The 17,922-nt window shown below is 38.4% G+C and overlaps 1 protein-coding gene across 1 annotated transcript; it reads right to left on the minus strand.

The window, feature by feature from the left end:
- Positions 1-5,475: 5,475 nt before the first annotated feature.
- LOC122794681 (early growth response protein 1-B-like) lies at positions 5,476-8,494 on the minus strand. The gene is made up of 2 exons (XM_044063309.1): positions 8,123-8,494; positions 5,476-7,558 (listed from the first exon to the last, which is right to left on the minus strand). The coding sequence occupies exons 1-2, from the start codon at positions 8,274-8,276 to the stop codon at positions 6,174-6,176; spliced, it is 1,539 nt and encodes a 512-aa protein (XP_043919244.1). The 5' UTR covers positions 8,277-8,494; the 3' UTR covers positions 5,476-6,173.
- Positions 8,495-17,922: the final 9,428 nt, after the last annotated feature.

Here is a 17,922-nt window from a genome sequence, read left to right on the forward strand (position 1 = left end):
CAGAATTCTCAGTTTTTTTAATTATCCCTGCCCAGTAAAGCCTTGCTATGAGCCATGCTTTAATTGCATCCATGTTCAGGTATTGCTATAGTACATGGATGCATGCTTATCCCATTACTATATTTCTGAAAGGCTTGGTTGACAACAGTTGGTATACTACTTCCTCTCTGTACTTATCTACTCAGTACAACAAATAATTTTAACTCATAATATTGGTAAGAAGTAGAAATGTGTGATTCAGCTTCTTCCCCTATAACTCTAGCTAAATTTTCCTGTAATTTGCTCAAAGTGTCATCTTCCCAATGGGACTTTTTAAATATTTAAGTGGCTTATCTGTAGGTCAGCCAGCTCTGGGTTTTTTTCAAGGTTGTTAAGTGGTAAAAGGTATTGCCCTTCTCCCCACTAACACAGGCAACTGGCATCTCAATCTCAAACTCTTCTCATAGGAAAGGCAACTCATTCATGTATCCTTTAGTGTCAGCTGCTGTCTCTATCTTATTTAATTTTTTTGTCCCTTTCATTAGTAACCTGATGCATAGAACCCTCTTCCTTTTGCTTAGAGCTATTGTATTTTGGCTCAGTGGGAATATTATTAGGACTTTATTCAAAGTTACTTTCTTTCTCAGTATATACTACCTTCAACTTTTTCTCTCTTATGTTGCATACCCTCTATTTCAGGGTGAATGAACACCATTCTCTCATTTTATTTTTCTTCTCTATGTTGCTCCCCATTTGCAAATGATGTATCTTTAGACAACGTACGTCTGCTTAGAACAATCTTTCCATGTTTGGAAATTTCTATTTTGGCCTGAAAATAGTTTAGAATTCTGGATGGGCTGTAAATTCTTCATATTTTCTATCTCAGTTTCCTTAGAATACACCATCTCAGATAGCTGATTTCTTCACTTTAGTTCTGCTCATCATCTGTACTCCCTGTTTTGTAACACTGTCAGACTGCAATAGTTTATGGTGTTGCTCCTTTCTCTATATTGTTTCTGCTCTTAAAGACTGCTCTGTTACAGATGCATGGTTTATAATAATATTCTGTATGTATCCTTAACCAGTTGTTAGTGCTTTTTAACACAATGCCCTGATCTTAATACTCTAATGAATGTGCTTGGTGTTTGCCTCTCATTTTTCCAAATTTATGCAGAGGTGTAATTGTTGTTACTCTCTTCCTCATGCCATGTATTAAATCAGGCAATTATCATGCCCTGTGCTTAAATTGGGCACTACACCTAAAGGATCAAGTACCTTCCCATACAAAGTCTGTATTTTTAGCTGAGTAATGGGATACTGTTTATCTCCATGCAAGCATAGTACTTCAACTGCTTTGTTGCTAAGAGTTTTATTTCTTTCTTGCATACATACTGCTCTTTTATCAATGGGATCATACTGCCTGAATCAAGTGGTCCTTGCAGCTCTCTGCCATCACTTAAGATTTTGTACTTAATTAACTTTGCAGCAGTGCAGTAACAGAAAGCAGACACAGCTATTCTAGCAGATGGTTTATTACATTCCATAGGTCCAACATCATTGTTGATATACTTTTCAGAGGTCATCTATTTTTTTACAGGTATTACAATATTACTAGTACTAGTACAAAATCTAGCTAGGTAACACATTGTCTCAAATATAAAACAGAATATGTTTACAGCTGATATGTTTTGTTTGTTGCCATCATTTGACACGTGTTTGTTACTAACATTTGACACGTTGCTATAGATCTAGACTGCTCAAACCTGCATGCGGTTTCATGGACTTACAACCTTTTTACTAATACAACTACACGTCCAGGGTGCTTAGGATGAGTTTGACACACCTACTTTCTTAAAGCAATAGATATAGATTTTTTAAAATTTGTTAATGGCTAGTATTTTTATTTGTAGTATGTTGACCCTCAGACTCTAACTATAAATTTTAATTATATGTTATGTCACATAATTGTGATTCTTAAATTTGTTGTGACAGAAAGTCAAACTATGAAACTTTTGAGCTTGTGTCCCTGAGGTAACACCGGCTCTGGCAGTTTAAGCCTTATTAACCTTTTTATAGTCCTGGTACCTTGCCCCTTCCACGTCCTTGAAGGCTTTCACTCCTTCCATGTCCTTGAAGGATTTCACTCCTTCTCTGGCCAAATGGACTGAAATGATCCTGGCCTACTCAGCTAAGTCTTACCCCTTCTGTTGGGCAGACCACTCAAAGGTGAGAAGATATGCCTGTAGGTTCTCATTCTAGTTCAAGATATGCCTGTAGGTTCTCATTCTAGCTGGTTGCTTTAATAGAGGAACCATTGATGTAGCCACTGTGAACGTTGTTTCAGTTGCAGCAATGCTGGTTTACATTAACTGTCTAAAGCTGTCATTCTGTTAAGTGGGCCAGCACACAAATGCACTCAACAAACAGAAACAAATTTTCAGCACACATCATAATGCTGTCCCACTCATGTTGGGGAAAACTATACCAAAATGGATGGCCTTCTTGCAGGTGGTGAATGGTAAAATCTTAGGACTTGGGCATGGAAACATTTGCTAAAAAGCTGCTGGCTATGATCCACCAATACAGAATATCAGAAGGCAGCACCAATACAGACTATCAAAGGCAGCAGGGAGAGTAGTCTTAGAAAGACAGTGCAATTTATTTTACAAAAATATAAAGATGCAGGCTCTTCCCAAAACAAGTCTTAAATCTTAGCAAAAATTCACATCAAGCTCCTTCAGTACAGTCTCATGCAACTTGGATATAGACTCTTTCCATAGGTCTCTCTCTCTCTCTTTCTTAGTAGCTCTACTTTCTGGATTCCTATAAAAGGAAGAATCTTCAGCTTTCTCCTGGTGTCTTCCTCCAGGTCTTTAATCACTCTGCTGACTCTCTTCCAGAACCACTGCTTTTATTTGAAATCCCCCTCCCAGACTGTATGTACAGCAGTAACCATTTCATCCACTCACTGAATATAATAAAGACTGTCTCTGCTGTTAAAATAGCATTCCCATTTTAAAGTGTTAGCAACATTTCTGTGGGTAATTCAACAGACCGTCCTCTCTATTATTAACGAAACACTTATAATTAAAGGAAACAGTTTTAATTTACAACAGCAGCTCTATTTATACACCCCAGACACCAAGAAAATCAAGGACCTAAACAATAAATATTACACTAACTGTATCAAAGCTCTGCCCCTCTTCTCAGGATCTGACAGTGGGAGGAGTTGGTTTTGAATCATTAGATTTTGTTGGCTACAGTTTGGAGTGCTGTGATTATTTTTTTCTTGAACCAGCAACAAATAATGGTAGGGTTGATGATGCCAACTGTATTCCTTTACCTACTGCTGCTGCAGAAAGGAGGGGGTGGAAATGTGACAGTTTTTGACTCAAGAAGAGGTAATTGATTTTAGTTCTGAGTTTGCTGATGTGTGCCTGAAAGTGAAGTGACTGATATAACCATATACCATGGACAGCAAAATTTTGTGTGTGTGTGTGTGTGTGTGTGTGTGTGTGTGTGTGTGTGTGTGTGTGTGTGTGCGCCATGTATATATGTGTGCTGTCTGTAAGTGTCCACTTGCATATATGCAAACATGTGCAGCACTCACTTATGAAGCTTAGCCACAGACCTTTGCTTTGAAGCCTGAAATTGATTCATTCTATTGCTTAATGAACTGCAGCACCATTTTGTTTACTTTACTACTACAGAAACATTTACTGCTTTAAGTTTGAGTAACATGATGGATTTTGCGGGCCTTAAAGTAATAAATGAGATGGTTTACACTGAATGGGTATCGATGACAGCTGCTCCCCCTGTAAAGTTATAACTGTCAGCATGAGGAATAGAATGTGAAGGCCTTGGTTTATACTGAGCTTGCCATATTGCATTACTACAAACCAGGCATGGGAAAATGTGGCTTTTTCAGAACTGCAAGAAACACTTGTATTCCCCTTTGTTCTTTACTTCAATAACTCTATCCTTTGATGGGTTTTATATTAGAGAACAGAATTCAAAGTGTATTTTTATTGTTTACTAAAAACATACGCATATAGTTATAATCACACATAGTCCTAAATATGTCTCCAGATATGAATGGAGCAAATGTGTCATGTTCCACATCTGTGTGCTTTCTTCTAAATAAAATAATAAGTAAGTCAAGACAATTGTTTCATCACAGAGAAGAAAACGTTGACTGATGGCTCAGAAAGGTAAGGTCAGGTGTTTATTTTTTTACTACCAATTGTATAGATTTTTCCTTTGATTGCCTATGCCATTTATTTATTCATTGTGGATTCTGATTAAATTCACTAGTGAGGACTCAAAAAATGTAAACATAAACTAAACTGTGTAAATGGAACTATACACTTTGCAAATGTAGTAGGTATTAGCGATGAGCTTGGTAATGACATATATTGTTTTTATTAAGGAGAAGTTTGCAAACCTGTAGACCTGTTTTTGGACCCATTAGCTATTGATAAATATATATTTATCAGATTGCAAGTCATTTAGCTTGTGTTTACTTCTAAGTATCCCATGCAGACAAACTAGAATGTTTCAGTAGAACCATAACTTGCATGTAAATGTCTGCATGCACACCCATGCACAGACACACACACACACACACACACACACACACACACACACACACACACACACACACACACACACACACACACACACACACACACAAACAAACAGAGCACAACTCTTAGAAAGCATATCTTGGCACCTGATAATGCCTGGCCCCCTCATTCTGCAAGCTTCCCTACTTTCTGTTTGAAGTGCCAGGTCCAGGAAGCTAGCAGCGTAACTTGTGTTTGATTTTGGAACTACCTTTTGCCCACTTTGGACATCTTTAGAAGTATCCCTTTCCTTGTTTGTGTTAAAAATAACAGTTAACAGAATGTGTGTTTTAGCACATGTGAGGCATAAAAGTAACTAAGAGTCCTGTCTGGATTTGACTATCATGTACTTTGAGTCTGAATGTTACTATTATTTATTGTTTGTCTTACTGAGCTTTACTTCTGAACTGCATTATAACTTCACCATTTATCTTCATTTGGCTCAAAACATATGTCCTAAAGAATAACAATGGCTAAGACATTATCTCTGGAAGTAGAATATAATGCAATCAAAGGATTCTGGTAAAACTCTAAACCAAGAAAGCCAAGCTTCATATTTTATAATGTCTCATGAGTCATAAGATGAACCAAATTGTTCCTTGTTTCTTTTCTGTTTCCTAATATTTGGACTACTGTAGAATCCTAGTAACACAATGCCATTTATTCAATGTCAGAAGAGTAGAATGTGTCTTGTTTGTATTCAGAGCTATGCATATTAGATTTGGCATTACATATCATTCACCATTTATTGCAAATATGCAGGTATTTTTTTCACAAGCATATACCATTCTGTTTCTCTTCATCACCTGCAGTGCTTGGGAGGTTGTTAACCAAACACTGATTTGATAAACACAACAAGAATGAGACCATATTAAAGCAATATATATCATGTTTATTACAAAAATAACTTTTAGTATACAATTTAAACATTTGCTGCATTTTATCAGCATAAAAAGTCTGATATAAACTAGAGTTATTATGTAATAAATAAATATGTATGAATAAAAAAATAAGTTTTCTATACTTTATAAGTTACTTGTTTCATTTATTGTTACTCTCAACGTTAGGTATTAACATTAGGTGCACTATTCAAGTCTTTTTGTTTAAATCTAGGGACAGTTATTCTTTGGACCCATTGTTTTGTCTCATAAAGTCACTGAATTTCTTAATTCAAGTCCTTAATTAAGTTCACAAACCCAAACGGTGCAGGATATTGGAAGTAGTAACCCCACGTCAGTGAGAGCTTTTTTGGCTCCTCACACGATATAAGTGAATGGATGTGGAGGGTTCAGACTGCCTGCTCCATATTGCTTTTGCAATTTGACCTCTGCGCTGCTAGCTTTCCGCTCCCCTTGGTGCTGAAGACACTGCACTCAGCTGCCCACACTAAATCGGGATCTGGGAGCTCTCCATCACTTGTGGTGCTGAAACCAACAGCTTCCCTCACAGACAGCAAGCTTCAGCAAGATCTCGGTCTGCCTTTCTTGCCACTGGGTGTCACTCGTTATAGCGACATCTGGCCATAGTTGTTTCACAGAAGATTATTGCTCTCAGTGCCCTGCAGTAACCTCACAGCACTTGGGGTACTGGCAGCTGATACATGCCAATAGTTGTCAGGTTGTCCTCACTTTTTACTTTCTGTTTCAGATGAACCTTTCCGTGCCGCTTCCTCTCGTCACTTCTGGCAAACCTCTTGCCACAGGTGTCACAGGAGAAGGGCTTTTCCCCGGTGTGGGTGCGGACGTGGGTGGTAAGGTGGTCACTGCGGCTGAAACTCCTCAGGCAGATCTGGCACTTGAATGGCTTGTGGCCCGTGTGAATTCTCAGGTGCCGGTTTAGCTCATCAGAGCGTGAAAAGCTTCTGGTACAGTTCTCCATTGGACAGGAGAAGGGCTTCTCCTTAGGCAGACCACTACCGGGTTGAGTCAAACATTTCTTCGTACGCGGTGTTCTCCTAGACACACCTAAGTTATTTTTGAAGGTAACAATGCCTGTAGTGTTCAGCATGGAAGACTGGTATATGAAGTCTATTGGGTTGACGAGCTGAGGCTGGAAGATTAGTTCACTGGGATTACCAATAAAGTTTTGAATATTCTCTGATTGGGCCTGTGAGGATTCGAGATGTTCAATGAGTTGTGGGGTGGACATGCAATCCCTGTTATCAGTAAAATCATTGTTGATGAGCACGGGGCTAGTCTGGCACTGGAAAGAGTCCTGGTGGGTGAAGAAAGTGGATTGTGAGGTAAAGGTGGAGGACTCCTCCGGATTGCTTAAAACCTCTGACTGGCAGCTCATAGGAGACATACTTTCCAAACTACCTCTTGACAGCAGTTGGGGGAGGGAAGCTCTTTGGCTATCAACGATGCTGAATACTTCAGACTGATAGTTCAAAGGTATGTATTCTTGCTTACCAATAGTTTCCCACGGTGGATAGCAGTCTGGCTTGCAGACATCCTGTGCAGATGTTGCAAAGAGCTGGGAGGATTCTGACTGTTGCTGCGGAATAGATGTCAAGTCATACAGGCTTTGGGAATGTGAAGGAGTACATGGCTGACTGAAGGAAGTCTGGGCTTGCAAACCGTCATCTGAAAGGGAACAGTCCGAATAACTGCGTCCAACAAAGTGCAGCTCGGGAGCTGATGCGTGAAGCTGAGGGGTAGGTCGGCGAGGAAATAAGTCATTAAAAAGATGTGCTGGGTCAGAAAGTGAGTGATCTGATTCAGGCTCCACCGGGAACAAATCAGCGAGGAGAGGAAGTGTAGAGATTTCAAGAGCCCCTGTCATTAGGCTAAGGAGTGCTTCTGGGCAGTCGGTACTCTCAGGTGTTGTTTGAATGCTGAAGCTACCAATATAGTTTAGTGGTGAAGGTGGATTAGTGGAGGAGGCCTGTTGCTGTCCCATAATGTTGAATTCAGATTGTTCACCACAGAGAGCTGCCTCTACGAATTCCTCAGCTAAAAGAGAGGGAAAGAGAAAGAGAACGGAAATAAGTAATATTCATCTGCATTTGCACTTTAGTCTTTTAAACAATGCACAATTAATATAGATTAAAGGGCTATGATTAACTAGAACTAGAAGCAAGAGCGATAAAAAATTGCATGCATTCAAAAGATGAGTTTTAGCTTGCCTCAGGTGCAGGACTTGAAACTGATGGAATTTAATTTCCAGTGAGAACATTTGTCTCGCTCCTTAGCTTCAGATACAATTATAGCCATCTAGCATACAGCTACTTTTGCAACATTACAGTAAATAGGCATCAGCCATAAAAGCAGCACAACGTATCAGTGCACAGCTAATTAACTAAGCATTTCAGGCGAATTTTACTTTTAAATTTCCCAATCCTTAAATCATTTTCACATATACTGTTAACAACAGTTGCTAAGGTTAAAGCCTATGAAATGTGCGCAGTATATTGTACAATATGCTTAGACTCAAATCATTGCCACTTTTCAGATAGCTAAAGCCATACAATAAAATGTTACAGGAGGTTAATACAGCACTATTATGTTTAGCCTTACCTTGCCTAAACTCGGTGGTAGAGTCCTTTTCAAGCTTTGGACAAATAACATGGCTAGTCTGGTTGTCCAAGCTCTCTTGTATTACTTTGAAGTCCGCATAGTCGGAACATTTTGAATAACTCGAGTCCTGGTAGAAGTCCATCCCGCTGATCATATTGCTAAACTACTGCAAGATGTATTCGATGGTTTATCCAAGTGAATATCAGGAGAAGTTGTGGGATTCGATCTCCTCGTGCTTCCAAGTGGCAAAAGCAGCTCAAGGCTGGTCTCTTGCTTTAGAGAGTAGATGTGCTGCTATGTTTCTGGTGTCTTAGAATGAAGCTCTTCTCTCTTGTTTAGCCTCAGATTGCTGTTTCTCGTTGTGCTCTGTTCCGGGATAAGTGGCTTCTTTTATACCTGTAGAGCACTGCCTGTTGTCTTCCGCTCCAGTCCTCCTTCTCCATTTCAGGACTCCCGTCTGATGCTGCTGTGACGTAAATGCCCAAACATGGACAGAGGATGTTGGACAGGGATTCCCAAAAAGGTAATGCGCATCAGTGACGTAGACTAACTGGTCTTTATTTTTTAATAAACAGGAGTAACATCCCCCTCCCGCATCAACGATTCCTGCAGTGGCTCACATTTGGTCCAGAGGGAGCATCCAGGCTCTGCAAAGCTGGAAATGGTAATTCCATCACTACTCTGGCTTCAAAGGAGGATTTGTTTACATAATACATTATTGCACGACAGCTTCTAGTCCAATTTACTTGCTTGTCTACATTTCCTGGATGACTGAAGAGCATCTTCCGGATACAGTATATAAATGATTTTTTTCATTCTCTGCACAGAAGAACTGATGAGTTAGAAACAATTGGTATCGGAGTATCTCGTCGGTTTTACCTCATATTTTTTTAACTAAAAAAGGTTCACCACATAAATACTTGGCCATGTTCAGTGTTGCTACATTTTATTTATTTATTTATGCATTTATTTTTGGGTGGGGGCAGGGGGGCGGGTATACAAATGTTTTTGTATTAGGAATATGAGTACATAGGGGTATACACCTTTACGTTTTAAGTAAGTGGTGACTGCAGTGTGTTACCCGTGGAAGGCAAAAAGTAGGAGAACATCGCAGTCTACCTGCCACCAAGGAAATACAAATACACACTGAACAGAATACTTGGAGGAATGCATAGCCCTCATTCTTGACACTGGGACACTAACTTGCTGAAGAGATACATGTAATTTGGACCCACATGCTACCAATATGTTGCTGGTTTTAGATTTTTAGTACTGATCTCAACGAAAGAGTAGGTCAGTTTAGTTAAGCATGTATCGGAGCTTCCTGCTCCTGGGGTATTTTTTAAAGGTACGGAGCAATATATAGATAAACTTAGAGTAATACCAGTTCTTAAGTCCTCTGGTGGCAAGAAGAGCACAACACAAAGCGAATACAGCAGTACAGTTGCTCCAGGTATGGGGCTTTTCCTTAATATTAGTAGTTTTGCAGGTGCCAGTTATTTGTTATCAGGTCACCATCTTTGCGTTCAAGAGATATGCACTTTCTCAACTTGCATCTGTCTGTTTCCTATTGAAGCTGCATTTTAAGTCCATCAGAACCACCTTGACAATACTTTGACACATGACCACCGCTTGAATTAGTAAGGTCATTCTTTCTAAGGTACATTTTTCTAGTTTTAGTTTGTGCCCTGTTGTATATATTTGCACAACTTTTGTGTATATAATTTTGTACACAATGTAATTTACAATTTTCAGATATATTATTTTTACTGGTTGTTAATACTTACCATATAGTAAGAAGACATCTTTTAACTCAATAAATCTAGACAAAGCAGACAGTGGGGGGTGGGGGTGGGGGTGGGGGCTAAAAAAGGGATAGATTTTAAATATTGCTCTTCTAAACTGAGAAAGTTGATAAATAATAGGATTTGCATTAGCATGCATTTTCTGGAGGATGTGAAGTCTGAAAATCGAGTGCATGTCATTATTTAGTGACTTCAATCTGCAGTTATTTGCCTGAAAACCACAAATTTTGAGAAGCAGACCAAACATATGAAGCAAAAAATCTGGAACTTCTCTGACAATCTGGACAGTTGAGAGGTATGATTTACATGTATGCTCTGAGTGATAGAGAGAGAGAGAGAGAGAGAGAGAGAGAGAGAGAGGGGAGAGAGACTGTGTGTGTGTGTGTGTGTGTGTGTGTGTGTGTGTGTGTGTGTGTGTGTGTGTGTGTGTGTGTGTGTGTGTGTCTGCGCGCGTGTGTGTCCTCTCTGCACTAAAAACACAGTTAAAGCTTCACTTAAATGGCATAGCCTAATTCCAGTCACCCTTAATGCCTTATTTTAGACAGTATCAGGATGATGTATTTCTTAAGGTACATGCCTCACCTTTCTTGGTACTCTAGAAACATTGCATCCAGTCAGCTTTGTATCCTACTAAATGGATAAGTTACAAATCCATGTTAACCTGTTACTACAGCAAATTAAAACTGTACTATGCCTTTTCCACATAGTTTTGAGTTTATCACAAATTTTTTTTATTTAATTTCTCAACTTCCTCTGGAAGACAATGTTGTGTTTAATCCCTCTCTGTGAAAAATCTTTCCCCATGTTGCCTCTAAGTGCCCCTTCCACTATATCATGTTCCTTTTTCTGGTATAAATATTCCTCTAAATTATGTTATCCCTTTGTTGTTTGCTGTTATGAGGTAAATGAATGCACCTGCCATCTCTTCTCTGTCTCTCCTTTCTTCTGTGTTATCTGTTATACACATTTTGTCTCTGTTCTTTTATCTTCATATTTAGATTTTCACCTTTCTGTTAGCTTTCCTGTCATCATCTTTGCAGAGTCTGTGTGTGTGTGTGTGTGTGTGTGTGTGTGTGTGTGTGTGTGTGTGTGTGTGTGTGTGTGTGTGTATAAAATGGGGGGGTGCATCTTTATAATGGTATTATAGCTATAGTTTCACTGACTCTCTGTATAAAGGAATATTGTTGGTGTTGCCTTTCCCTGTGCATCTCAAAAGCTTTGCAGCTCACATTACTGCAGTCTCATACAAACACCTTGTGTTACCTGATGTGTTTATTCTAGGGTTTCTTTCCATTTTGGTTGTTGTTAGTGTTTCACCTCTTATAATGTAGCCTTCCCTTTGCTTTTTTATTACTCTTGCGATAACTTGCACTTAAGTACTTTGAATCTAAGCTTCTACGCAGCTGACCTTCATTAAACTTTGTGAAGTCCATGCTTTTCTTGTCTTTCACAATTTCAATATCAACCAAACTGCATATATTTCTGTCCTCTTCAAAGAGACAGAGAACATACTCAGACAATGAGAAAGACTGGTCCCACAACTCATCCTGTTGTACAGCATTTTTACTCCAACTGGTCCTACAACTCATCCAATTGTACAGCATTTTTACTCCATTTTTTAATGTGGATTACATTTTTTATTTACTCAATGTATCAACTTCAGACCAATGCTGAAGGTAGTTAACATGCACAGAAAACTTTATGTGCGAAATCTTTACTCCTGTTAAGTGGAAACACATGTTCCAGTAGCCATTGGATGCTGCCCATCTCCCTACAACTTGCTAAAGAAAACAGCGAGAGGTATTACTACTCTGACTTGCAGTACTTTCAGAATTCTAAGGTGAGTCCAATTGGATTCCATTACTCTGCTCATCATAACTTAAGAGTTCATTTAGATCATATACCCAAGAAAGGGCTGGTAATGAACAATTATGACTTGGTGCCTCTGTGTTCTGTTTTGTGAGTTATAAGTAGAAATATATTGGCTTGTCTTCTCACTGTCACTACCTGACTGCATTCTGCCCCTTCCTTAATTTTTGGTACTTTTTAAAGTTTTACGTGTTCCTTAATACACCTATAAATCTTTCAAACTAAATTTTCTGCATTTTTCTCAGTTTAGTCTTTGCCATCCAATCCCTGTGTATTTATCTGTTTATGGAAATTAATATTTTCAGGAATCAATATTGTATATACTCATGTCTGAAACTGTGGTTGTTTGAAAATGCAGTAGCAGTTCACACATGAAGACAAAATAAGAAACTCCTTAGTTTTTTCATGTTTTTTGTAGGGATCTCCATTGTCTATCCTCTCTGTCTGGGCGTTTCTTCTTTCAACTAACTTAAAGGATCTAATGCAGAGATTGTTGACTTTTTCTAAATATCACTTTAATTGAGCTAACAATTAATCAAACATAAACACAGAGTTTTGCCCACCTTAGTGACAAAGACCCTTTCCTTTCCCGATCCTTCTGTTCTATACAATATTGTTACCTTTTTCCCTTGGCAATATAGTGCTTTGTTATAGCTTCTGAATATGCTAGTTTTCTTTCTAACTGTGCTTGCTACCTCATTTGAGAACCAGCATGGCTTTTCAGAATTACCAGTTTGATTTACCGTACACAACAGATTGCTGTGTCAGTGTCTGCAGTTTTGTCTTTATGCAGTTTTTCTATTCTTCCTTCCCGACTATTTTCTGTGATGCACCCTGCTAGCTTGCCAAAAATAGCCTTCTTAATATCTAAAACTCTTTCACTGGTGTGGCTTTGACTTTACAGATGTATGTATTATGCATTTATTGCAAACCTTAAAAGCCTCATGCAATTTCAATGACAATGTCTTCAAAACAAGGGCAAAGGCAATTTCATTGGATCAATAATCATTGACCTCATCACGACCTTTGACCTTGTAGATATATTCTGCTGCTCAGTTTGCTAACAACCACCGGTGTGAGTGAGACTTGTCTATGATGGTTTATTACCATCCTATCCAAAATAAGTTTCAGAGGTAAAATAAGCCCATATCTACTTTTGTCAACTCCACTTTGCAAATAGGTCACAAGGTGTCCATTTTATCCACACTTCTATTCTCATTCTTTATCAGTAGTTTACCAGTAGACCTCTCCCATATACTCATCATCATAGACGAAGATGGTATAATAATCTACAGATCTGGTGTCCCATTCCATTCCACAGTAAAAAAAAAAAAATGGAGACTGATGTAACTCACCTATCCAGCTAGCTTCAACTAATGCACCTACTCTTTGTTGAGAATGCAACATAATTAGCATATAATTATTAACAATACAGACTCAGTAGAATAAAGTAATACCTTCCATTATGTTGGCATATGGCTTGACCCCAAATGAACTTCTCCTACCACATGCTCAGATAAAGAAAAGCAGTAACAAACTTTTTTATAAAAGTAAGAAAAAGAAATCACAATTTTGCTTTCCCGAAAGAAGTGATGCACTCGGTAAGGATGCACTCCTTGCCCAGGTACAATACAGTCTACCTATTAATGCAGCCACCCCAAAGAAAAATCAGTCAACATCATAACTAATATCAAATAAAATCTGTAAATTTATTACTCCTTCACCAAAAGGGAACATCAATGCCTCACCGTCAAAGCTAACCGGTTACAAGTAGAACAAACATCATGTGTTTTACTCAGTTTGTTGCTGTTTAAATCTCTAAACCTAGAAGCTTTTATTTCCTGCTGGCTGTCCCGCTGTCAGGATATCATGCTACCATATCAGCTCACTCATATCTATATACCTCATGTGACAAACTACATTGCACAAACCATAGTTTCTAATAATGGGTCCAAATCTTTGGGACTCTCTCCATCCCAGACTAAAATGTCTTCCCTCCCTCAGTTCCATTCAAAATGAAAAGATTTGAAAGTAAAGACAAATGTTCATGCATTTCAACTAATGGAATTACTTACATGATTGACTGAAAGAAAAAATAATACTTTTTCCAATCCTTCTCTTACGAAATGCAAAGTACTTCTAGCGGTATTGTAACTTACCTGTAAATAATGTGAAAGCTATTGTTTGATTATTATATCTTATGACTGCCTTGTTGCTCTACTCTCTCCAACTTTGTAAATATTACTTATATTTAATTGATACCTGCTGGATGCAACTTTTGTAATGCTTTTGTAAGTGCTGTACCTCATTTAACAAACTTAAATAAAATAAGTAAGTTAATAAATGGATAAACCATGATGTACAGTGACTGATCACTCCTATTGAGATGGCTATCATTATTTAGAGCATCTCTATTTAACAGCAGATTCCAGCAGAAAATGTCTGATGTTTGCTGCATACAGGACATCTTGTACGGTCTGGCTCTCAGTTGCAGCTGCAGTATCTCTATCTCTCTCTACATATATATATATATATATATATATATATATATATATATATATATATATATATATATATATAATTATATATATTCCAGCTAACCCCTGGTATGCTGGGATTCACTATGATTAACCATCTGCTGTTTAATCAATATGTGATTAATTTAAACTGAACTGTCTAAATCTTTGAGAGGTAACAGTATCAGAACACATACTCTCCAGACATACCCTCCTGATGGCACACCAAGCACAAAAATGATATTTTGTATAGGGGCAAATTCCCCTGCTTCCCATGATATGGGGTAAGCTGCCACCCACCAATCTGTAAATATACTTATTCTGAGATCACAAAAATGAAGAAAAGAATATAAAGGTGGAAAATAAAATGAAAGCTCACCTCTTCCATCTTCTCAGACTCCACAATGCAGTCAGTACATGGCAAAGGTTATTCTAATTTAGTGAAGAAGTGACTATGAGAATGTTTTGTACATCTTGTGTTGACATTCTTGGATTTGCTTTTCTAGACTATAATTATGCATATTTTTTTGTATTGTCTCTTATACCTTAGAACAATGTTTCTAAACTGACCTGTAAAATGACAGCATCATAGGTGAGTACTAGGCTAACTGCCATTTTAAGCCTAGCCAGTTACTCCATGTGAGAATCAAACTCTGCATCTTGTGTGTCTAAGGTAAACACCTTAACCATTATGTCATCCTCCCACCCCACTAACTATCCATGTGACCAGTTGCTTAACTCAGCAGTTTGCTTGATTTTTATTTCCTCTGCATTTGGGGGGGGGGGTTAGGGATGGTAAGGACTTGAGTAATTCCAGCTATCACTACTTCCATATCATCCTTGCCATAAGCTGCTTCAACCCATCACATTCTGAACGGAACTTAATGTGTCATTTGCTGGGAGGTCAGCCCTTCTGGAAACAGTGCTGGTTTGACACTATGCATATTGTGGTTTACATGTCTGCTTTCTTAGTTATAGTATTACCCATGACTAAAGGAATTAAGCAAATCCAGAAACATGTAAAAGGAGTGGGATGACTGCTCTTTGGAACTACACAAAAAAGGGATGCAAGCAGAAACTTCATAAAGCTTTCTGTGAGAGGATGAAACCAAATTTCATCGACTCAGTGCCAAGTTTAACCAGTCTTCTGAGCCATACAATTGTGTTTTATTTTTCTTTCTTTATTTATTTATAGTTTCTTATCCCGGTGAGATACTAGAACACAAGAAGACTGACTGCAGGCAGATAACAGGTCCACAACATAAAGTTTCATGTATAATAGATAAATATAAAACACATACTATTTATTTGCTAACTAGTTGTATTTATTATTGTTATTACAGTGGCAAGAGGCACTATTAAATATAATACGAGCTCATATAATTTCACATTTAGTGATATCATCTACATTACGGCTTTAAAACTACATTTTGTGTGGATGGGAACAGTTTGGCATGAATCTGTACCAGGTTTGTAAAGGTAGTCTCCATCAGGGATACTACCTGCCTTCAGACAATGATTAACAGTTAATGGGATGGCACAAGGGCAATCCATGGCAGAATGTACAGGTCGGTAGTGCAGTGTAATGACTAGGGAGGGCAGCCATGAAAATGCCATCCCTTATAATACTACAAAACTGGTCTGATATTTGTAGTTTCCAGCAGTATACCAAGACATTTATCATTTTCTGTGACTGAGCAGCTTAGAATTTATTTGCTGTAGAAAATAACAGTTTATTAGTTTGTGGACAATTGACAAACCCCTGACTTTGACCCTATGACCTATGTTCAAATAGTGCTCAGAAAATGCTGGAGCTGGGGTGGGGGTGGGGGTGGGTGACAAATGATATGCAGGGATATGTTGGGGGCACATACTGCAGATGATGAAGAAGTTCTGGTGGTGGTACTGGGGCTGTGATATGGCCAGTGGTACAATAGGTGATTCAGCAAAACAAGAATGTACTGCCACATAGATGGGGGCACTTCCCTTGCAGTGCCATTGCAACATGATGTAAGTGACATTAGCCTGCACATTAGAGAGAGTTAGTGTCTAAAGAAAAATACTCAGCTAGCTGCAGTGTAATAACATCTACTCCTCTGCTTCTTTCTATCAGCTGTGGGGGCATTAAAAGCATAGTAGCCATGAGGTCTACTTGTCCACAAGGAGAGATCCACCCAGTAAAGGATGCATTTGGGATAATCCCCAAAGTTAATATCGAATCGACTAAGGGAAAGAAGGGATTATGGGAGACGTTGAGGATCTAATAAAAGTAGTAGCATGCATGCATGAGTAAAGAAATAAACACATAAATAAACAAATACATGCATAAAATATTCCAAGCAAACAGGTGGACCCTGAAAAAGCCAAATAATCCAGAACTGTAAAGTATGTCTGACATTTATTCCGGTACTTTGAATAAATGTCAGACAAATGTTACAGTGCTGGATTATTTGGCTTTTTCTGGGTCCACCTGTTTGCTTGGAATCTTCTGTTTAATTGAATTCTGTGGACTTAGGCACTGGTTAAGGTTTGTGGTTGTTGCTATAGTTTTGATTTTATACATAAAATATTATTTTTTATGAGTTGTTTCATCCTTAGTTTGTTAAGTGGAGGCAGCAAGAAAATTCCATCCATCAGATGCTTACATATGTGTCATGCTCAAAATTCTCCTACTGTGCCATAATGTAGGGAAACATCCCAGCCTGTGATGGTGCATGCCTGTAGAAAGTTGCATATTCCCTGCAGCCAGAATCAAGGTAAGTGAAGCCAACGGGCAGCTCCATTTCAGTTTGTGTTCCTGGCTTGCATTGTTGGCTTGCATGCTATCCTTTATTGTTTGCTGAGATGTGGCCTGCTGATGACATACAATTATTGAAACACTAATTCCTGATATATTCATATGCAGTAACATTTTGTGGCAGCTCTCCCTGACAGGTTTGGTAAAGGGAAGCAAAACTGCCATAAAATAATGTAACTGTTGTTGCAAAGATTCCATGTAAAAGTCTTGTAATATTATGAGTAAAACTGCTCCTTCAAAAGGTATGATGTAAGTAAGCCCATGTCTTTAAGTAAGGCAGAAATCTTGCTATATTAGGTAGAGAAGTTCTCACATCTGGAGGGATGGGACATTTAGTGGATGGTTTACTAGTTTGTGGGCGAGTGAGAGTTGATACCATTGAAGGAGGTGAGGGAGTTCAAGCCAGCCCAGTTCAGCAAGTGAGAGACAGTGGTGACTACTGTAGGATGCCCCTGTGGCGAATTTGGCAATTTTGTTGTAGCAGGTCTCTAGCTTGTTTAGATCACATTGCCTTAGGTTGGTATATATTGGAGCGGCATAAAGTAGGGTGGAGATAAGGTGGGAATTTGCTATTGAAATCTTTGCTGCTTTGGTGAGAAATTGCTTATTTCTGTATAATGCTCCTAGTTTTTTGTGGACTTTTTTTATAGTCATGGATATGTGAATGTCAAATTTTAGTTTATTGTCTATTTCCACTCCTAGCAATTTGGTATGTTCAGTTGGGTATATAGTGGTGTTGTCTTTTGCCGTGATGTTAAAGTGAGAGTTGTTTTGAGTATGTTTGGTGGGTTGGAAGATGAGTAGTTTAGTTTT

The sequence above is a fragment of the Protopterus annectens genome, chromosome 2.part1 (genome assembly GCF_019279795.1).
Source record: "Protopterus annectens isolate FY-2018-M chromosome 2.part1, PAN1.0, whole genome shotgun sequence".
NCBI classification, from domain to species: Eukaryota; Metazoa; Chordata; order Ceratodontiformes; family Protopteridae; genus Protopterus; species Protopterus annectens.